The sequence below is a fragment of the Acipenser ruthenus genome, chromosome 4 (assembly GCF_902713425.1).
Source record: "Acipenser ruthenus chromosome 4, fAciRut3.2 maternal haplotype, whole genome shotgun sequence".
NCBI classification, from domain to species: Eukaryota; Metazoa; Chordata; class Actinopteri; order Acipenseriformes; family Acipenseridae; genus Acipenser; species Acipenser ruthenus.
The window spans coordinates 104,951,863-104,976,684 of NC_081192.1; the positions used below are offsets into that span (position 1 = coordinate 104,951,863).

At 37.6% G+C, this 24,822-nt stretch overlaps 1 protein-coding gene across 3 annotated transcripts in view; it reads right to left on the bottom strand.

Moving 5' to 3' along the window:
- The window catches only part of LOC117400354 (dipeptidyl aminopeptidase-like protein 6), a 279,665-nt gene that overhangs the window by 189,973 nt on the left and 64,870 nt on the right, over window positions 1-24,822 (bottom strand). Inside the window, exon 1 of one of the 3 annotated variants that reach the window (XM_034000186.3) lies at window positions 15,909-16,374. The exons of the other annotated variants lie outside the window; for them this stretch is intronic. Coding sequence (XP_033856077.1) covers window positions 15,909-16,100 — 192 coding nt within the window. The 5' untranslated portion in view covers window positions 16,101-16,374. Of the gene's footprint in view, window positions 1-15,908; window positions 16,375-24,822 lie in introns of those variants that run through there. 3 annotated transcript variants of the gene reach the window in all.

A 24,822-nucleotide genomic window follows, 5' to 3' on the forward strand; every position in this document is an offset into this window, starting at 1 on the left:
CTATGTGAATAATCCTTCAATGAAAACAAATGTAAAATACATATTAATAACATGTTGGTATCATAGCATTGGTTACAAAGCAGTAACCATTAACACCTTTACTGTAAACTACTGCTTTAAATAATATAACGTATGCAGCGTTTTAGTAACAAATGTTTTGAGAACACATTTGACATGTTATAAATACGATACTTATATACATGCTATGCTGGTTGCCAATGTATTATTTTCTAGGAATATGCAGGTAGTTATGTAGGGCCATTTAACCTTTATGAAAAAAAAAACAAAAACATGAATGTGTTACACTGTGCTGTAGCTGCTGAGTTCAAATTGATGTGTGAATCGTTACATTCTGATTGCTTTACATGTCATGTAAACATATTCCACTTACTGTGCTTACAAAGCTACAGTACCTTCGTATAGCTACAACAATAGAAGGTATTATTCAAAGCTATGATTCAGATCTATTTTTAAGTCAGGAGTTTGTACAGGTTTTTTTTTTAACTGAATATGTACATAAAATATATTAGCCTTTAATACCACAAAAGTCTGTCTACCTGGGAAAAAGCCCTGTTCCACAGGCTAGTGAATGGTTCGGTGCTTGAGTGTTCAGTCTGGTTCCTGCACAGCGTTGGGGGATATAATGAGGTGTAACGGGAGAGATCTGTGCTGACTATCTGGCACATGCTTGGTACTGCAGGAAGGGGGCAGCAGCCTCGTAGATCCGCTTGTCAGTCATGGCAGTGACACTGAGAGGTGGTGAAGAGGGTGTGTTGGCTTTCCCTCTCTCTGACTGGCTGAGAGGCGGGCCTTGGGGGATTGCTCGGCCATAAGTACTGCGCTTGGTGATGCATTCGGGGGGCCGTGATTGGAAACACACAGAGACGCTGGCTGAGAAGGCCAGTGGATGGAGCGAGCGACCAAAACAGGCAAGCACGGCTGGGGAAAACAGCTTGCCTTAAAATAAATTAAAATTTAAAATAAATAATTCCGTTCCCGAGGGGACAGGTATAGTTATATGGGGAACTCTGGCCACCCCAGTGTATAGAAATAAATAGCGGAGCGTAGGTCGGAGGCCCGTACTGACCGGCTTAGCGGCAGTGGGGGCACTGCGTAAGCAGCACTTTTTGTTTTGTAATTTTATTATTGTGTTTTATTTTCCCTTTTTATTTCGCCTTTTGCTTTCATTATTATTTTGAGCACCTGTGAGTGCACCAGTGTTTTTAACTGTTACCAGTATTGGTATACCTGTGGTGTATCGCTGCCGGTACTCAGGCCACGGACAACAGCGCCCTCTGCGGGCTAAAAGAAAAAAAGAACATCTGAAATAAAAAAAACTGGGCACCAGTGCGATGTTTTCAAATAAAATTTCTGTCTCCCGTGTGTGTCTGTGAAGTACCCACCACCCCTCCACATGAGGTTATACTATCTGTATACAGCAGAATATAAAAGTGCTTGGGTAGTTTTTTCTGGGAGTACAATTGGTCCTCAATACAAAATAATTGCATGGAGGGTATTACCATCTAATTATGAGACATGACCAATATATTGTAACGCGTTTGTGTGAAACAACAAGACAACCTTAACCCTTCCAGTCCTTGCAGGACCTCCAGGTCACGCCTCATCTTAGCAGTGTATGTTAACACATGCCGTCTGAAATCACGCTGGAACCTCACGGGACTCCTAGGTCCCAGTCTGAGCTAGTGTAGAAATATATGTAAAAAAAATAAAATGTTGCCATGTTCTCATGTATACTCAATAAAAATAATTCAGGACTGTAAGGCTTAAATGCTGGCTCTTTTACAATCTGGTAGGTTTCATGCTGAAATTCAAATTAAAGGTTAAAATAACACTGTTATGACACAGCTGTATAACTATTTAGACTAGCGCAACCCTGCTTTTTATTTGCATGCCATTGATTTTAACCAACTTCGCTGTTTCTATGATCTAGTTTAAATTGGACTATAATGTGTGCTGCACAATACAACAGCTGTACTGTTGCTGTTCAGTCACTAAAGTGTGCAGGTTTACAGTATTGAAAGCAGGTTGTTTTCTTCTTGTTTTTGCAGCTGCAATGATATACAGTTTGTATTGCCCTGCTTTTTTTTACGAAGGGTAAATGTATTCTTAGTAAGAACCTACTGTTGAGCATCCTAATATGATGTACATTATATAATATAAATCACGTATAACCAGGGATGTTCACATAACTTACAGCTCGATAGGGCACTTATAACCTAACAATGTGCACTTGTAATAGCGTAAAAAAAAAAAAAAACACGTGCAGATATGCTTTGTCTGTCTCACACACAGCAGATAGATGGTGCACAAGTATCATACTTCAAAGGGAAGTTAAATGAATTTGAATTGGTGATAACTGCATTATGACAACACATCCCTTTAATCTAGACAAGACCCAGTTTGGCTTCACCCTGGGTCTATGACTTCATATAGAAAGCATGTGTTGTATATAAAGTCACTGAAATATAAAGTATAACAAATCATATGGCTCTAGTTGTCTTTTATGGGGTTGTTTATTTTTTGTGGCTGACACATCACCCTGACTTCACACAATGTAATAAAAAGAGCCTTCTGAAAATGAAATTCATGCAAGGTCTATTACAGTGCTCATCTGGAACACCAGTTAAGCAGCTGATTGATTAATAATGCGGTTCACATTCACATATTACAAAACAAATGCAAATGATCACTTTCAGTAAGCCTTCTGCTCGCTGTAAATTCAGAATGTACTGCTCAATAAAAATAATGTGGCTGTGCCCTCCTTGCCTGTGAATGCATGTTACTGCAGAGAAGCTCATCAAAACGTTCTTCTATCAGATTAGATTTGACATGGTTTTTTGTTTGTTTTTGTAATTCACGTTATTCATGGGTCCCTGTAGCCTGCAAGGATTATAGGCCTTTGCACACTGGATCCGTTCCGTCATTTAGAATCCGTCATCCGAAAAAGTTGTCCGTCAATCCATTGCACACTAGATGCGTTAATATCGTACTTCAGAGCGCTGATATGCAGTAGAGGCTTTGTAGTAAATATACCTAGTTTCAGTATTTTAATTAAAAAAAAAATACAATTCTGTTAATTATTGCATAACTTTGAACACAACAAATGTTAAATGTGATATAAAGAAGACGTTTGCTAATTATTACATTTCTACTAGATCTATAATAATGTTCCGCAATACCTAAAAAAAAAAATATATATATATATATATATATATATATATATATATATATATATATATATATATATATATATATATATATATATATGATATTACACAACACGGTTGTCATAGCATCAGGAACCATATGACCAATATTACATTTTTCAAACACTCGCTCCTGTAATAAATATATATATATATAAAAGTTGGGAAGCTAGCTACTGAAAACACTTTCCATCCCTTTCATGTACTGCCCCTCTTTTCTGACTGTTCAGCCCTGACCGCTCTTGCCCCGTCACACTTCTTTCGCTGATGTGTCTCCAGGTTAGGCCATTGCTTCTTTACTTCCTCGACTACAATTGAAATAAAAAAGTATATGCTTGCAATAACTTATACTGCACAAAATCCACGTGTTAATGTATGTTATCAATTTATAATTTCATGTTTTATAATACATATCATTCATGCCCAAGTCCACGGCAATGTCTTTCCATATGTTTTCTTTTTATTCAAAGTCTTTGTAATCTTTGTTGGATTTATCATAAAGTAATTTTTGTTTGGCGACACACACAATTAGATTTTCCATTTTGTTCAGGGAACTGCAAGAACCCACCCACGTGTCTTCCTAATCGTTTTTCATTGGTCAATGCATTTTTTAATGCACGTTAAATCGGATCAAATCAAACTTGTTTCGATTTCAAAACTGACGCATCACCGTCGTACGACAGTTACAAAGTGCAATAGGGAATGCACAGGACCGTTTTTTTCTTCTTAGATAAATTCGGATGCGTTATCAGATCCAGTGTGCAAAGGCCTTATAACTCAGCACAATGACAGCCTTTACAAGAGGTCACAACATAACACATACTAGTCTATAGTTCATTATGAGCATTAGCATCCAGAATTAGGTTGCATTGCATATCTTTAAAATATGAAATGATTATATGACAGCAATGGTATAACATTATTTATAACCATGAGACGGGGGTATGGATTGGTATCCAAATAATGTAATTTATAAGTTGTAGATAGGAAGCAGGCAGATATACAAAAAAATATAAAGCAAATGCAAATGTACAGCAGTTTTGGTGTTTATTTTCAATAATGTAAATTTTATTAAAAAAAAATAATAAAACCATAACAAACCCACGGTGCTATCTTGTGTAGTCATTCAGGGGTCTGTTGGCCAGAATAAAAGTAGAATTTGTACCATTTGGGAAAAAAAAGATTAACCATAATAATAAACGGATGACAAACGAATCTGTATCATGTCAGTACAAGAGGCTGAAAAGTTCACAACGGAGAGTCAGATTTATGGTCAAAAAAAATGTTTTCTCTGTATTGAAATATAGCCACACAGGAGTACTAACATGAAAGCTACTAGCATCAATTACAGCTACTAGCATGGTAGACTGCCAAGAAAAAGCTTTACCGTTTATCAAATAGATGTTTCCACAGTAACCCATAAAAGACTAGCAGTACAGTACTGAATAACCTGCCTTAAAAGGCAAAATTCAGCATCACATCCATTATCAAGTACAATTCCAGAAGAATGATAGGTTGTTTATGGTAATTTAATGAAATTTACCTTGCAGCATATTATTATTTATTTTTATTTATTTATTTTTACAAAGTAGGCTACATCAGGCAAATTGTATAATATAAAATACAAGTAACCCTTTATGCTTTCCTTGTATACACTCTCTGGACAGGAGCAATGGCTGTGAGCAGTCAGAGGATCGAGTGCTTTTGTTATTGAATGATTCCTATTCTGGACAGGAGCAATGGCTGTGAGCAGTCAGAGGATCGAGTGCTTTTGTTCTTGAATGATTCCTATTCTGGACAGGAGCAATGGCTGTGAGCAGTCAGAGGATCGAGTGCTTTTGTTCTTGAATGATTCCTATTCTGGACAGGAGCAATGGCTGTGAGCAGTCAGAGGATCGAGTGCTTTTGTTCTTGAATGATTCCTATTCTGGACAGGAGCAATGGCTGTGAGCAGTCAGAGGATCGAGTGCTTTTGTTCTTGAATGATTCCTATTCTGGACAGGAACAATGGCTGTGAGCAGTCAGAAGATCGAGTGCTTTTGTTCTTGAATGATTCCAATGGATTTGGCCTCCGAGGCAGGGTGGAATGGTGGGGCAAAAGGGCAAATGAAAAAGGCTGTCAAGGCTGCTTGACTAATGGTTTAAACAGCAATCTGATTGAAGATTAGAAAGCAAGGAGCCCTTGCTTCTGCTCCCAGAACCTCACATGGTTGCAATTCTGAAATCACTGATATATACAGAGCCCCTTGTTTTATCTGAAATCACTTATTTATATTATATATATATATATATATATATATATATATATATATATATATATATATATATATAGATAGATAGATAGATAGATAGATAGATAGATAGATAGCCCTTCGTTTTATTTTTGATCATTTTCATTTTATTTTTCACAAATGTTGTTTTATTACAGATACACATTAATAAAACAACTCAAATAGATGCATATCAATAGTATAGTATACATCATGTTTTAACTACATAAATATTTTTATTAAACATTATCCTTTTTTTAACATTTTGACAAACAAACCTTGCACAGAAAAATAATTTAGTTACCATAATTTCTCATTCGTGGCAGTAACGGTAACGTACAGTCCCCCACTATTTTTAATCAACTGTCTATTTACAGTAAATACTGCCCATGCCCTCTATAGAAATACAATAAGATCAAATAAAATATATAATTTACACTGCCCTACTGTTGTGGGCCTGTCATAATAATTGCACATAAAGCTATCTACCCATTAAAAAAACGATAGGATTTGTATTTCAATCCCATTGCACCGAAGCAGGGCTGCAGTATACAACAAGCTTGGGCGTTCTCAGTATTTAAATACATCAAAGCAGATTCATTCATTCAAATCCATTCAAAACCAAAACAGCATTTACTCAAGTTTGCACCACTTGAAACAGAAAAAAAGAATTAGCATACTAATACAAAATACTGTACAAGTAAACAAGCCATATTTTCCCCAAAAGCATTAAACAGCTAATGATGCTTAACGGCGGTAACTTTTGACTCCCATTCCAGCCGACAGTTGCAAAATCTGCACATCATTATTTTGTCACCGTCAGCTGCATACATCCCCTCATGCTCAAAATATTTGCAGCGTTGTTTATTTGTTATGCACTTTAGAAACAAGTCTCTTCTCTTTAATTCCCAAACAACTCGCTCCAAATTATACATCTGCGCAAGTGCTATTCACAGCTTCCGTTTCCCTTCAGACCATGTCTGACTAACGGCTGAGCCTTGACAACTGCGATTACAAGTATTTATTGACAGTATTTTCTGTATAAACCTCACAATTTAAAAATGTCACTATATGTTTATTTTATAATGATTTTTTGTGTTATTTCTTTTTAAATTTGCATTTCATTTTATTTAGTTTTACATGTTCCATTTCGTGTTATTTCGTATTTGCGAAAAACATGGGTCTCTACTGATATATCACACAACAGCGTCTCCTATTTTCAAACATTACTGTTACAAACGACTCAAAGTCATGATTCTAAATCCGACGGAAAATCTTTTGGGTTGACACGGGTGACATGAAAAACTCATTACCCGTGTGTGACAGTCACCCGATCAGGAAGGAGTTTCAGGAAGACAGATGGTAACATAGCAAACAGGAGTGGATAATTAGATTTGTGTGCAGGCTCCTTATCAGAAAGCTCTGAAAATAAATGGAGGCAACGATTATGATGCTGCGTAGCCTGCCAGGTAACTGGGTTTTGAGCCATTGTGAGTCACGCAGATGGGCTTTTCCATAGGCCTATCTACTTTTTCCTGACTAATAGCATCATAATGTTCTCAAAGCTATGCTTCGTACCATAAACATGCAGCACCGAATTATCAACGTGGAACAGATTCACCGCATGTAAAAAAAAAAAAAACATCTTATAAAAACAAACATTAAAACATCCTTTATATTAGGTTTATTTAATTATTGATATGATTTTACAGAAATAATGATCATAATGAAAAAAGGCGCTTACAGGATACATCTTCCATTTACCGACTGACTGTTGCTGAAGTTGCAGAGGTAGGTAGAGATGACTGCTGCACCCCTAGCTGCTTCTAAAAACTTCACGAACATCAGTGAAGCCCAGTGAATAATGATCCAAGTAGAACGAAGCAATACATAATTTATACAAAACAAGCAGAGCAGATAGTGTCCCAAACACAGTAATAACCCACTCACCTTTTAGAGGAATGCACCTGAGACCTGCTAACCTGCTAAATTGTGCAACAGAATGTCAGGCTTTGTCCCTCAATGTGGTCATTTTAAATATATTGTTGTTCTCCGATGAGGTGGAAGGTGAATAATACTGAGAGCACTTCAGCTGAATGACAAGCATACATTACAACCCAATAAAGACAGTTGCTTAAAGCAAATCAGAAAGACCTAGTCCAATAATTCACTATGAAACAAGACTCCATAGGTCTTCATTGGGGAATTTTACTGGTCGTAACACACTGTATGATTAGACTTGTTCCTTTTCTAGGTTTATTCTTCAGGGGCTCACAGAATAACATCATTAATCACACACCTTTGATATACAGTATTTGGTCAGCTGATGATCTGTAGCAAAGAATAAATAAACAAACATATATTGCATTTAGTAGCACAGCCTTTGCAACCCATTGCAACCCATTGCACAATTATCAGGTTTCATGATGTTTCAATAAAGAACTCGAGACGGCTCAAAAATAAACACGCCAGTCTAACAGATGAGTGATTGATGGATTAGTTTGTAAGCCCCTGAAAAATGAACTTTGAAAGAGATCAATCCTACATATAACTCTAGGCACTTAGCACCTAGGCACTTAGCACCTAAGCATCTGAAATGTATTGCACAATTAACAGGCTTCATGGTGTTTCAATGTACTGGAGGGTCAGCTCAACACAAACACGAAACTATACAAGGTGAGTGATTTCATACAGCATGTTGGGTATTGTTCATACATAAACATAACAAGGAATGAAACATTGTGAAAGTGGAGCTCATTAAAAGCATCCCTTTCTCTGTTTTCACGACACTGTGACACTGTGGGCCTGGTACACACACTCTTGTTTCCAGTGTTTTTAGATTCCATGCTGCACCATGTTACAGTATGTCAGCACCATGCATTGTGGCCTCCTTTATATCTGCTCCTGGCTCGGTGGAGTGAGTGTGCCAGGCCAGAGCTGTTCTACATATGGGATAATGACTGGAATCAGACTGGCTAGGATGAGCCAGGGTTAGTGAGGGTTATAATAAACAGTCAATGGATGATGAAGCCCACTGTGTAGGACTGCATTTCTTTACAAAATGCATATTCATCATTTTAGTATTTTGTATTATTATTATTATTATTATTATTATTATTATTATTATTATTATTACTACCTTTTAATACATTCCTTAAACTCTAGTTATAAAAATAAAAAAGCTGAACTGGAACTAATCTGATATTTATGTTGAATCTGCTGTGAAAACAATTTCCCAAGCCACAGCAGGTTTTACAGCTATGCTGCCAAACCAGGCAGATGCGGCTTAATGTATTAGCAGCAATGCTGTTTCTCAAAGCAACCTCTTTAAATGAAAATGCACACACTGTCCACTCTGTTGAAGTGACATATAATTGCGTTTTAACTGCACTGGAATAAGAATTGAGTACAGTAGCCTCTCTAGCGTTTCTTATTACATTTTTTATTTAAAAATCTTAAGACTTTCAAATTATTCCTGTGTTCTGTGACACTGTCGAAGTTCAGGGATAGATGGCTTTATATTGTATTATTTAATGTTTCTATTATATATTGGCTCCATTGTAATATACTGTAAACTAACACTTCATGTACTGCCGTAAAAATTGTGAAAGAAATATGCAGACTCTGTTCTGGCATTTGTCCGGATTAAAAAAAACATCAGTATTGTTTTTTTTACATTAAAAAAGAAAAGCATGACCAATCCCCTTCCTGACAGTCTGAGATCTCAAAAGACAGACTCTGTCGTTCCAAAATATTTGCTTACATGTAAATAGAAGTTAGCCAAAGTGAGTCATTTAAAATATTAACTTAGTTTTTAATTGCTGTTTTTGGTACACCGTTAGCTTTCAATTAGTTAGCTTAAGAAAAAGTACGATATAACTATACCGTTTGAAACAAATACGTTGAATAAAATAAAAAAAAATCAGTATACTTGCGACTCCGATAATACAATAAACGTGTAGTACTGCTGTGAAAGGAAAGCATCGATGAGCAAATGTTCCAGCTGCCTTTTTGCCAAGGTCTTTAGTACCTTCCACCTTTTTTCAAGATTTCTTTTTCATGCACCATTTTTGATACCGCACTCAGATAGACAAAATGAATCGATCAATTATTGTTGAATCAATCAAAGCCCACAGGTGTGATTAATTGATTAATCATTAATCAATTAAGCCCACCAAGCAAATAAAATATGACATACAGAGAAGACAGAGTAAGTAGTTTAGCTTGGTATAGAAATGCAATTCAGCCCTGTTCACATTTAACAGTGGCATTCCATATGTATTGTATTCTTTTACAGTGTACTGGTACACACAACATATATTCTGGAAGTCACAAGTCTGTTCAGGTGATCTACAACAGCAGCAGGTAACAGTCCTGCCTGTGCTGTGTTATTATCACTTGTAAAAATACAGTGGAAACATGCATTGGTCTAGTATGATTTGTTTGTGTCTGTGCCCAGATTTCATGAGAAAGACACATGTAGAGCTGATGCACAATAACAGCTGGAAACAGTTGCTATGAAAGCATGTGTTTAGCATTTTCTAAAAGACAGCACTTTAGTCAACGGTGAAGTCCTTTACAGGGCCTGGAGAAATCCACCTGTTTGCATGTCTAGCCCCCATTTACTGGAATAGGGAACGCAAGACTAAAGGAATTTAACCATGCTAGAATTGTAATTTACTAGTACTGGGATTTATGTAGAACATCTGGCACTTATTCAGTGTTGAATTAGTGCCTCTGGATCTTTAATATCCACAGAGTATTTTTTTTTTTAAATGATGGCATTATTTAGATTCATTGAATAGACCTCAGGGTCTCCTACAGGGTAGTGCCTCCCTAACACTATGCTTGAGTATTGGGTGATCTCTGGTCTACAGGAAACAATGTCATCACCAGCACTTGCTGCTGCACCTGAGTTTCCTTAGAGATTAACACTCTATGCACTGAGCAGGCTCAATCCATGTCAGCCTCTGAGAAGTGAGAAAAGCCACCTCAGAGCTGGTATGGCTTTAGAGATGCTGCGAATGAGAAGGATGTTACACAGCTCATACAGAACCCTGAGACAGATCACATCTTCCAAATGTGCAAATTGGAAACAGACCCATTTCAATTTCTATTATTATTATGTTTGTATTTGACTGCAATCATTATTCAGAGATCAAATACACTTGGGAGGTGTTGCTTTAAGAAGTGCAAAAATATGTTAACACCTAAATCTTAAATGGCTGCATTTCTACCAGCAAGAATGTTATGGAAGAAAAAACAATCAAATGCATATGCATTCAGCCTCAGTACACACTCATTCCTTTTGCTGGCGTTGCTTTGCTTGTCAGTGGATGGATCCCCAGATTATATTTAAACATCTCTCCTATCATGATTTGGCTTGTCGACGAAACACTGAAGACGGGAGCTGCCCATCTGACAACTGCTGTGAAGTGCCCCACCCAGCCCATTCCAGACAGGTGCCATGCTGAGGCGCTAGGGAGGCCACACTTCACAATAAAGCACCTGATGAGCCCTGTGAAGTGCCCCACCCAGCCCATTCCAGACAGGTGCCATGCTGAGGCGCTAGGGAGGCTGCACTTCACAATAAAGCACCTGATGAGCCCTGTGAAGTGCCCCACCCAGCCCATTCCAGACAGGTGCCATGCTGAGGTGCTAGGGAGGCCACACTTCACAATAAAGCACCTGATGAGCCCTGTGAAGTGCCCCACCCAGCCCATTCCAGACAGGTGCCATGCTGAGGTGCTAGGGAAGCCACACTTCACAATAAAGCACCTGATGAGCCCTGTGAAGTGCCCCACCCAGCCCATTCCAGACAGGTGCCATGCTGAGGCGCTAGGGAGGTTCCACTTTGGCTAATCCCTGGAACCAGCATCACCGACAATGTGTGCTAATACTCCAGGTAGGCCACTTTGTTTTAGATTACAGTAACAATATTGTCTTGTGTGTTTGTATAGTGCTTTATTGTGTGTTTGTATAATGCTTTAACATTTAATAGAAACATGCAGAAGTGCCATATTGTTTCATGCCACAGCAGGAGCACTGCTGTTCTACTGGCATGACAGTCATGCTAAGTATATCTTACTTGAGGAGCTGAGATTAGTAAATCCTTTAATAGGGATTGTGCTACCTCTTTGTATTCAAGTTCTTCTTATTTTACATATGGCATTTTGTTGTAGTACGTACTATACTGTATGTAGTGCAGCCCTCTGTCACAACCACAATGATATTAACAGAGAGAGGGTGCTTTCCATTATGAAGAGTGGTCTTAATGGTCAGCTGGACACATGGATGGAGTTTGCTATTTAGTGGTTTCCTAAAAAACCTGCAGAAACCCAAAAGCTAAGAAATGAACTATGACCCTGATGCCCATGCAGTCCCAGGAATGCTTTAGCAGTGAGACAGGTTGCAGTAAAGCTGCACACTGTACAGACTCTGCCCCTCCCTTAATTTCAATACTGAGTCCAAAGGCCTCTCATCCCAGGGGTTAATGCAGCTCCAGCTGGTTCCTATTAACTGTCCTGATTTCAAGCTGCACATTCCTCATCATTAATTTAGGTGAAGTTATTGGATTTTAGGCATGTCATTAAACGATTAGGAGCAAAAAAAATAAAATAAAAATCACAGAGCTCTGCCAGAGCATGTGGGATGAGATCATGAAACAACAGTCTGATGACAACAATGTCAACTCATCTTACATTCTGAAAGAATCATTCTGTTTGAAGTTTGACGGCATGTCATATATCTCTAATGCTTAGACGACTATCCTGTGCAAAGACACAGTTAGTAAGGAAGTGTAAGTAAGATCAAAGAGTTTTTAGTGCCAAAAACATCATGGCTGCATGTAGTATCTGCATTATTCAGTTAATATAACTTAACCAAATAGCATGGTCCAGATAGTAAGTTTTTATTTGACTTGCTGTAGATTACTTTTTTGTGTCGAGGTGTCTGCTAGACTACATCTTGCAATATAAGCTCAGTTATACAATTTTCCCATCGAATCAACGTTAAAGTCAGGTTGACTAGACTAGGTTCAAGTACAATGTTATAGACAAGAGCATTAGACAAGCATGCAGCTATTTTGTGGACATACATTGACAGTATTTAATGTTTTCCATAAATGTTATTTTACAAGCAAAAAAGCCTTATTGGCACTCATCATTTAGTAAAATAAATAATACTTACAAGGAGCAGTCAATGTACCTTTTTTTTTTTTTTGCACACTATTTATGAGAAATGCATCAAGGAACTTCATATATATATTGTACCTGTATTTTTTACCATAGATTTACAGGAGGCCTCCAATTGATCTCCTTGGAAAAGCAATGCTTTTTGGAGTGCAAGCTTTAGCTATGTGAGGGAGGGTTGAATTCCAAGTTACCTATCTCAGCTGGGAACCCATAGGGTGAGCTGCAATGACATTTGTGCTCCCGCTGGGTGCAGTAGAAAAGTCACGTGGGCGAGTTTACTTCGTTGCGCTTCAACAAGTACTACTGGTCATAAGAACAAAAGAAAGTTTACAAACGAGAGGAGACCATTTAGCCCATCTTGCTCATTTGGTTGTTGGTAGCTTATTGATCCCAGAATCTCATCAAGCAGCTTCTTGAAGGATCCCAGGGTGTCAGCTTCAACAACATTACTGGGGAGTTGGTTCCAGACCCTCACAATTCTCTGTGTAAAAAAGTGCCTCCTATCTTCTGTTCTGAATGCCCCTTTATCTAATCTCCATTTGTGACCCCTGGTCCTTGTGACCGACGAGTCAGAAAAACAGGACTAATATTGAGGGGAAAAAATAAAAAGTTTTACAGAACAATTTCTAGCATGAAAATGATTGTGAAATGTCTGTGACAGTGTCATCACAGAAACATAAAGACATGGGGAATTTCTGATGCAAGTACTTAAAACTAGAATTAAAATGAGTTTATATTGCAGTCGGTGCTTGATAAAGCTACTGTATCAGTTACCAATGGCCGAGGAGCAACTTCTATCAACAAATCTCCAACACACACACACATGAATAATTAAAGAGAACATCGGTGCTTTTAACATGAGCAGACCCTGGAGCAAGCTACATTAAATACAGACAACACAAGTAACACTGAAGTGAACAGCTGTGGTTATCAGAGTAAGCGCCAGATACAAAGTTATTTTAGCAATGTGTTTGACATTTTTTTATTGGCTTTGACTTGATCAAGCAACATTTTATTTAAATATGTTTTAGCTTTAACAAAGTAACTAACACATTGGTAACGTTTGCTGTTCTCACGTACATTAAAATAAACTACATACAATACATACATGCATAAGATATATTATAAACACATAAAATAAACTACTTTTCCCTTAGTCACAGCTGAATTTCCAATACACGTGTGCATTTTGTAGCTATACAGATAAATGTATGTCGCCACGTTTCTCTATTTCATTTAGAATTCCACTCATGGTGTGTTCTTTTCCTGCACATTCCCTGTAGGGATTTCTTTATTAACAGCCGCATTCATTGATCTTGCTCCTGGCGCTCTCTCGCCTGGCATCTGCACAGGGAATACAGTCTGGATAATGCTGACTGTGGGTTTTAACAGCTACAGTATTTACTGGTGTCTCTGAGTATGTGTTTAACAACAGTATGAAAAGCAAATGAAGAACGTCCCAAAATACAAATGTAACTTGCTTTTGTAAAATGTGGAGAGTGGTTTCTGCACCTTGGACAGCAACACGGAGTTTGTTTCTAATTTGAGATGGAAAAATAAAGTAGTAGTTGCTACTGGTGTGAATCGATGCTTATTATTAGTCATAAGAAAAGCTAGAGTATTATTATTATTATTATTATTATTATTATTATTATTATTTTACTCAACTGATGAATAAAGCGTAGCAACCACAAGCCAAGGCGCCGCCTGCTGTTAATACATTATAAGAACACGTGATAATAAACAGCATCCAGGGTATTGTCTAGGCTTGTTTAAAAAACATATATATATATAATCTGTTGTGTATAGTATATGCATAGACTGAGTTGTTATTATTAGTATTATTATTATTATTATACTTACACGTATTAATTATACACTACAATTATACTCCTGTGTTGTTACACACTGCAATATTGCATTAAAGGCTTTCTCAAGTCTCCTGATGCACAGTCATGTTGTTAAGTCTAAATGCACAACAAGGGGAAAATTCCTTTCAAGGAAGAAAATATGTGGGGCAGAATTTGAAACTCCTTTTTCTTGACCCATATTTTCTGTTTATGTTCGGTTTAGCTGTAGCTTGTAACGTCTGGTCAACGGGATATCTACGACAGTCTTACTGAACATTATCTGGTCCACACAACGGTGATAATAGCAGCGAATATACACTATGAGTAAGATGTACTCTGAATATGTGAATGTGACTTACCTTTCATACTCTTCGTTGCAGTGACTGTATAGCTTATATGCTTGAGGTGAACACCGGTAATTACTGTATGTCGAGAAAGATATGCATCTGTGTTGTTGTTGTTTTTTTTTGTTTTTTAGCTTTTTGTTTAACTATGTCATGAAAGTACAGTATGACAACCTTGTCTACAATATTTATTCTTAAAAAAAGATACGTCTATACATTCTGTCTATTACAGCACAACCAAGGAAAAATAATGATTAAATCGATGCTGCCTGAAAATCCACTTGGAAGAGAATGCATGTAATAATACACGCAGCAGCGCGGGCATGCCATCCTGCTTGATTGATTGCTTGTATTTCTAAAGAGGCTCACCAGCAAATAGCTGAGATCAATCGATCCAAGGTGGTTTAACTCGTACATCCATCATGAGAGCTAGACATTACTGTTGATTAGTCATTCGTTACTTAGGCAATAAAATCTGCTTGAAAAATAAGACGCTTATTGGTATTAACCTCCTAATGGTAATTAAGTTGATTCCGACATATTTAAAAAAGCTTAACTAAATGAAATCGTAATTATATAAGCACGTGTAACCTTTATAACACACACACACACACACACACACACACACACACACACACACACACACTCACACAAACACACATATGTGTGTGTGTATATATATATATATATATATATATATATATATATATATATATATATATATATATATATATATATATATAGCTTTATTTTTTATTACACAACCCTATATGTCAGTAGTCTACAGAAAAAGCTAAACTGAAATTTGCAAACAGCAAGAAGCAAAGGCAGATATGTAAAAGGCAACACAGGCAAACCACGATAACAATGCAAATTGGAATGAGTAAGTGAGAGCCCGGAACCTGTTTAATAAATCATAACTGTTACGGGTTTAGACTAGATAAACTAAACAGCAGCAATCTACAATGAGCAACTCACACACAATAAACACAAGACGAGAGCGATAGAATAAGTGTCTGCTTACATCCTCGTCTTCACATTCCCTCCTGCTCTGATATTGCAAACGGGGTCGGTTATCCTGCAAGGGGCGTGGGGTCTTCCCAGCATTGTCCTCCTCGGCGATCTGACCACCAAGAAGGTGACTGGCTTCGGGTGGAAAAGGAAAAGACCGAGAGGTGTTGATCTTCCCTGTAAATCTCTGATACAGTGAAGCCATATGTCAAGAGAAAACACTACAGCGCGCTACAACAAAAGAACAGTCAAGTTTGTCATCAGACGGCTTGGATTTCTTTACAGTCTCCGTTCAGCACTTCGCAAAGCCAACGGAAAAGGATGTCAAAAGCAATCCTCCAGAAATTTCGATTAAGTGTATCGACACTTAATTAGAAGAAACATAAAAAATAAATAAATAAATAAACAAATCAAAACAATATAATAATAATAATAATAATAATAATAATAATAATAATAATAATAATAATAATAATAATAATAATAATAATAATAATGTTTAAAATCACTCCACAGGACGCGGTTCCAGATCAATTTGTTGGAGGTCGCATACCAACACAGAAAGCACAGCCCAAGAGTGTCAACATTAGTTAAAGTCTGTTCTACATTCAGAGCACGTTGTTTCTATTCTTCAATTCGTTTTGGGGGGGTGGGGGGGTGGTATATGTGGTCCTGTCGTCGATGCTATACAACGCCAGTCTGTTTACTTTCCCTTTTCACAAACTTACAGAGACACAGAAACCTGATTATGGGAGAAAAAAACACCTTCAAAGAGAAGAGTAGCCGGAACTGACGAGGGAGAAGGACGCAAAACAATCGTGGTACTCTGACGAGGCTCTCTCTGCATAATAAGTGAGCAGAGTTGCAAGATGTTCAAATACTATATATTCTCAAAATAGGTTGTTTGGTTTTATACATTTCCATTAAAACAATCAGCACAGAAATATGCAACAGCAAAGGAAGCAAAAGCACTAGCTCTAATAGCTGTGAATGGGATTTACATTGCAAGACCAGCGACTCAGTTCAAGGGATTTGTATTCCTCATTAGTAACAAGCTTTTCTCTGCCAAATGACATTGCTGCATTACATCGTGTTCTAGCGCCCCTTTGTGGTCAATAAAAATAGAACACCCACTGACAAACTATAGATCAATATTTTCAACACAGCCAGTGCCTTTTTGCTTTGTGGTGCGAAACCAACCGTTAAAATGTTTAATTACGGGGAATGTAAGTATTTTAACCTTATAAAATTAACTAAACACCGAAGACAGGGTATGACCCTCGTCATATGTTATTGCTAAAGATTCAATATTTTAAAATAGGTACTAAGCAAATACTAATTGTAAATCATATATACACACATGCAGTGGTTTGCAGAAGTATTCACCCCCCTGCAAAGTTTTCACATTTTGTTGGCACCTGAGCGTACTCCATGACACTTTCAAATTAGACTTTACATGTAGAATCTACACAAACTACTCCACATTGATAAAGTTAAAAAAATGCATATAGAATATAAATAAGTAAGATTTACAAAGAAAGACAGATTAATCTCAGTTGCATAAGTATTCAAACCCTTTTGTAGATAATTTCCCTTGTAGATAATTTCCCTCGGGTATATAAAACTGCAACTCACATAGTGATCCAACAAAGCAGCCATGAAGACCAAGGAGCTTTCGAAACAAGTCAGGGATAAAGTGGTAGAGAGGCACAGAGCAGGAGAAGGGTACAAGAAAATTTCAAAAGCACTGATTATCCCTCTCAGCACAATGAAGTCTATTATTAAGAAGTGGAAGATGCATCATACCACCCAGACACTACCCAGATGAGGTCACCCTCCCAAACTGAGCAGCCAGACAAGCAGGAAACTGGTTCAGGATGTCACTCTAAAGCCAACAATGACCTTGAGAGATCTGCAAAGTGTCTGAGATGGGAGTCAGTGTTCACACATCAACAATAAGCCGGTCCCTACACAATGCTGGCCTGTATGGACAGGTGGCAAGAAAGAAGCCATTACACAAAAAGCCTCATCTTAAAGCATGCACAGAGTTTGCAAAAAAGCATCTAGATGATACAGCAGACATGTGCAAAAAAGTTTTGTGGTCAGACGAGACAAAAATTGAACTTTTCGGTCTAAATTCCAAGCATTACGTCTGGCGCAAGCTCAACACTGCACATCGCCCAATCAACACCATCCCAACTGTCAAGCATGGTGGCATAGCTGTCAACACTCGCGTATTTCATGGGAGACTCCCGTAATTTGACCCCTTCTCCTGGACAGCTCCCATAATATAATTTTTACTGTATTTGTCCAGTATTTTAAACAAATTATATTCGCAGCAAAATGTAAAAACCTCAGCCCAATACTGTAGAGGGTCAAATTTTAGGACCCAGGGGGAAGCCAGGCGTGAGTGAAAGTACAAGTTAAAGTTCAACCAATGGCGTAATGAACATATCATTTTTGGGTTTGTCTACACACTCATTGGTTCTTAGTTTTTGCGCATTGTTTTCGAGCTTCTAGTCACACTCTCACAGCAATAATGGCATCTCGAAGCACTAAAAAGGCAAAAATACTCAAGCAGGTACCTACCAACTTGGAGCGAAACCTTTTCCTTTCTTGTCCCAAGTTCCACTGGGATAGGACACGCATTCTGCAAGGTGTGCAGAATTGATTTCAGTGTAGAACACAGTGGCCAGGGCGATGTAATCCAACATGAGAAATCCCAGAAGCACAAAAAGGCAATTGAGGCGCAGAAAACAAGTGGCACCATGACAAGTTTTATTGCCAATGAGAGAACGGAGGTGGAGAAGATAAAATATGCTGAGACAAAAATTGCAATGTTAGTCTCTAAACAAAATGTCCTTTTTTTTTGCTTTCTGCCAGGAATTTAATAAATGTGTGTGGGATATCTTCACAGACTCCGCTATTGCCAGGAATTTTTCTGCCAGGAAGACCAAAAGCACACATAGTGAAAGGTAAGCAAGAGTTTACTGTTTCTATTGACAATTAAAATATGGTTTGAATACATTTACAGTAATTGACAGTCTTGAAGTGTGTTTTAAAAAGAACCAGGTCACATAGTATTATCATACCATGGTTTTGTGTTTTCTGGAATTTGACGGAGGGTCCCCCACCTTTAAGAGTCTCCCTTATTTTCATCTTTCAATGTTGACATCTATATGGTGGTGGCAGCATCATGTTATGGGGATGCTTCTCTTCAGCAGGGACTGGGAAGCTTGTCAGGATAGAGGGGAGAATGGATAGTGCAAAGTACAGGTGAACCCTTGAGGAAAACCTGTTTGAGTCAGCCAAGACTCTGAAACTGGGGAGGAAATTCACATTTCAGCAGGACAATGACCCGAAGCACAAAGCCAAAGCCACACTGAAGTGGTTGAACAAGAAGAGAATTAATGTTCTTGAGTGGCCCAGTCAAAGTCCTGACTCGAATCCAATCGAAAATTTATGGTGAGACTTGAAGATTGCAGTCCATCGACGATCCCCAACAAACTTATCAGAACTGGAGCAATTTTCCCGTGAAGAATGGGCAAAAATGTCACCATCCTACTGTGCAAAGCTAGTAGAGACCTATCCAAAAAGACTCATAGCAGTAATTGCTGCAAAAGGTGCTTCTATCAAGTACTGACTTAAGGGGCTGAATAGTTATGCAACCAGTAAATTTTGTACATTTTCTTTGCAGGTTTTGCTGACATTTAACCTCCTCCTCATATAACAGTGTTCAGTTTAACCACTACAGCTTTGCATAAAAGAAAAGTTTGTTTGAAAAACTGTGCATACATTATTTGTAATTCAACAAAATGTGACATTATTGCTAGGGGAAGAATATTTCTGCAAACCACTGTATATTATATATATATATATATATATATATATATATATATATATATATATACATAGTAAATATGGACTGGAGAGGAGGGCTGTTGTGGAAAATTATTGACTTGAGGTAAGACTATTGTTACCGACGGGGCTATAATGTACAAAAGAGCTGGAGCAGATATGTGGCTTATGTCTTTATGTTTAGATTGCGTCACCTACCTGGCCCCCTACCCCTGCCTGTGCACACTATATATATATATATATATATATATATATATATATATATATATATATATTCCTCTTCAGAAAGCACCTGTAGAATTCCTCTGTTCTTCGCCTGGGACACTTATCACCCTTCCTTAAATGCGCTTTACTTGCTCTTATCTGCCCCATATTTTACTGCATTTAATCCTGTACGTCGGAGTACTGTAATCAGACAAGTGTTTAATCTGTAGTATTTTGTATTTATATATTTCCTGATGTAACTATCACTGACACTTATCTGCTGTATCATTGAATTGTATTTTGTCCTACTTGTACTTGCTTGAACCAAAGTCATTGTATTCATCTTGCTCTTAATTGTATTATTACTTGTACTGTGATACTTGAAATGTATTTGTTTTTGATTGTAAGTCGCCCTGGATAAGGGCGTCTGCTAAGAAATAAATAATAATATATATATATATATAGAGAGAGAGAGAGAGAGAGAGAGAGAGAGAGAGAGAGAGAGAGAGAGAGAGAGAGAGAGAGAGAGAGAGAGAGAGAGAGAGAGAGAGAGAGAGAGAGAGAGAGAGAGAGAGTGTTTGCAGAATACGTTTTTTTTTTTTTTTTTTATCACAGCCTAACTAAGAATATATTGCCAGATCATACCAGGATGTTGTTATGCCAGTTTATGTATTTTGCAAAGCGTTTAGGCCTGTCAGCTATGTACTTCTCTCAACTCTATTTGCATTTTTAAATGTGCCTCCCACCCAAAGACCCCTCTCCCACCTTTTCATCACTGTCAAGCAGAACATCTGGTGCAGCAGACCAGCAAATGAAGAGGAAGCATGAGCTGTAGCAACAATACATAGTGACCAGTGTTGCCAGATCAGAGGTTTCACTCCAGATCTAGAGATTTCACTCCAGATCAGAGGTTTCACTTCAGATCCAGAGGTTTCACTCCAGATCAGAGGTTTCACTCCAGATCTAGAGGTTTCACTCCAGATCAGAGGTTTCACTCCAGATCTAGAGGTTTCACGTCTCTGCTCAGGGCAATCTGGAGGGAAGAAATGGGCAGAGGTTTTTTAAAAGCTGCATTTTTAATTTTAGATGATCTTCTAAAGGTTTTTTTTTGACTGAAAACATTTTGTTCCCTAAGATTTATTCATAATGTGCAAGCCCTCACTTTACTAAGATGGCGGATGTGCTGTGACATCATGCCAGTTGGCAACTGCGACCGCTGATTTCTATAGAATTTCTCCAGACATTCGATTTGCTTTGACTGCCCAGTATAAGATCACTTCATGTGCAGCAGATATTAGGGCCCCTAGGCCCATGGAGTCTGTGCTGCATAGAATTTGAGTGAAAGGCACAGGTGGGTGCCTAATACTGCAGAGGAAATCAATGCAGCTGTAAGAGCAGTGTTTAAGTGTTGTGTCAGTCAGTGAATATATATTCTGGAAAATTAAGATTTTTATTTTTTTACAATGTAGCCATGGTGTGCCAATATACTATCACTGTATGTTTATCGTACAGTGCATTCCAATGAATTGCATACATGATAATTGGATATTCTTGTTAAGTACATTAATTTTAAGTCAGCTTGTTTTTACACGCTGTTTCTCGTTTGTTCCAACACAAACACGTTATGACTACTTGCTGTGCATTAAGGATACTGGATCTCTGGAAATGGCATGTCTAGCACAGTCACTAGTCTGATTTGCCCATTGCTTTCAATTAAGCTTTAAAACCGAGTTTATGAAAACATAGGTTGGCCACAAAATTAGAAACACTTGCAATTTTCCTGTAATATTACAGCGATGCACCTCCCTGTTGAAAGTCAGCTTAAGTCACAATGGGTAAGACAGCAGGTCCAGCAACAGGCTATGAATGAAACCTGATAGTAGGTCCTTGATTGGTAGATGCTTCGGTCTCTAGACCAATTCCAATTACTGATGTTTTATGAGGAATAGTCTCAAATGTGATCAATAAATGAGCCATTTCAGAACATCTTTGCTTCAAGATCCCCACTATGAAATCGTATTCCTCAAGAACACTTAGCCATGTTTAATCATTGTCATCCCTGCAGCCCAGGGTGTTCCTATACCCAACTACAGGTGAACAATGAAGCTCTACAGACAAAACATGATAACTTCAATTAATGCTACCTTCTATTTATACGGTTAGGTTCTGGTAAGATAATGTATACCCGCCAACTGTACCGATTTGTCTGGTACAATAGCAGCTGCCTCACTGTGGTACCAGATCCTCACAGCTTGATAGTGTAGACTGGATTCTGAAATCCACTAATTTCTCGAGTAGACTGACAGTGTCTGCTTTGTTGTGATATAACCCAATATAAATATATATACAGTATATACTGCCAAAGAGAAATGTACTAAAATAACAATCAAGATCAATTCTGAACAATATAACACTGCATTCCTGCCTGTAGAAGATAAACACTGATCAATTCTGAACAATATAACACTGCATTCCTGCATAATTATTATTTACTCTAATAATTATTATACTACTACTACTACTACTACTACTACTACTACTACTACTAATAATAATAATAATAATAATAATATATAGTGTACCTATTTTCATCTGTCAGATGTATGATACTACAGCCTTGGCTTTAAAATCCTGTTTGCTATGTGAACTGTATGGTCATTGAGACATTCAGACATTTCAAGAGTTAATATTCTGTAAACAAATGTGCAAGCATTGTACATCATTAAAAAAGAAACAGAAAAAATAGATCAGAGTGGCTTACAAACTCCAACCATATCACTTGTGGTAAACAGAACCCTGTGCAGTCAATGTAAAAGCAGTTTCACAGCCCCCTCATGTCTGTCTCTGTGTGACGAGTGCATACAGATACTGCTGACCTGAGCTCGCCCGTGTTCTCAAGTGTATTTGCACAGGCAGTAGCTCCCACACGAGTCAAACATATTGTACAATGTGCTGCTCATCTCTCTCTTGCAAACATGATATTGGAAATACTGAAATGTAATTTAAACAGCCCGGTTCCCTGGGGATCTTCTGTGACTGCACAGTTTGCATATAGATAAAACGGTGATGAGTTTGTAAAATAGTTTCATTATAGAGGAGGTGACAGATTATGATACACTTCACGAGACGTGTGTTTTGTTGCATAACAACAATGGCATGATCCTATTCCATCCCCCTCCCTCTGAAGCCTGAAAATGGCATTTTTTTCAGAAATGAGTTAGCTCCCTATCTCATATAACTCAACATTTTTCTTTTCTTTTTTTTTTATTACAGTTAGTATTATATGATTAATAATTGATACCATATAATAGCCCAAGACAGTTACTGAACCAAGCCAGAATTTGGTCTGTGAGTTTTTTGTGAAATGTTCTACACAAGCTACACTGCTTGGATCCAATGGTTTGCATTACCTCACAATAACCAAGTTCACTTAATTAGGTTTGGACCTGGCTAAACGATGGTTATCTCAAAAGACCGACGCTGCTTTGGAATGCTCTTCTCAGTTTCTTATCACTTAATAATAAGCCATGCTGTTAAAAGGATACACGCAATTGAGACTCAAGCTGCACAGTGACACCAGCAGGCCATCCGAGGAATAAAAGGTACCAACAGTATACGATAAAACAAATGAACATATTATTAAAGTTCAGGAGCTAATCAGTGTACCACCTGCACTTTCACCCCAGGGTCTGGGTTGCCCTATTGTGTTTGTGTTCACCTTCAGGACTAGAATAGATCATTGTAATATTTTTTATCTAGATGTCAGTCCTATGCAATCCTATATTGAAATTCATGTGAATTTGCAGCCATTACTTTAAAGTGTTACGCTATAATTTAGTAAAGAATTGGATGGTTTTTTGTCTTCAGTTTTTTCGATCTTGGAATCCCCCTTTCATGTCCTGGTGGTTTATAATACTAGCTAACAGACAGTATGTTTTCAATTAAAAGACTAAACTAAGAGTAAACTGAACAGCAGATAACGGTGAATATCCAACATTCTTCCCTGAACCTGCATAATTAGCTCCCGTTTATAATAAGGCATGTATTTATTTAACATGTTTTTTTACCAGGAAAACCTCATTGAAATGTCACATCAGGAGTCCTGGGAGACAGGCAGGTCAGAGCCGTACACATGCATGCACAGTACAATGCATGCAATCTCATGTTACAAAAGCACCAGGCAATTACAAATGTGTAGCAGAAAAAACAACCCTGGTGTCAGCAGCATATAAATCCGCACCACTGCTGGGGCAAATTGAAGACATGTAATTTACATGAAAACAGTAAAGAGAAGGGACACAATCTCTTACTACAGCCACTGGGTCATTTTAAAAAGGAGCCCCATCACTGTCCAAACTACTTTTATGCACCATTATATGAGTATAGCTCAGCAATCACTGAACCATTCCCCAGGACAGTGAAGCCAGCCAGCTGTAAATTCAATTCCTGAACAGTTATGGTAGATTTCCTTCCTCCAGATACACAAGCGGAATATAAAACATGCATATTGTATCTATCAGCTGTCTCTAATAAGCAAATGTATTTAATATGTGTTGGTCTAGTAATAGACAGTAATAGACCAAGATAAGATCCAAGATATTTAGTTTCTTGGTACAATTTTTGTTATTTCAAGAATACAAGATATCCACCAACCTATAGGTTCACATTTGCAGTTGACCAGCCAAAACTGTTTAATATTTTCTAAAAATTGAAATAAAAAAATTGTGACCAAAGGGGATATGTCGTGGTAGTATTCAGCAGATAAATAGAAATGGGAGAAAAGAGAAGCTGGTGCTGTATAGGAATGTTGTAATAGTTTATATATAAAACAACAATTCTTTATTTTCTACAGCAATCGAACTGAA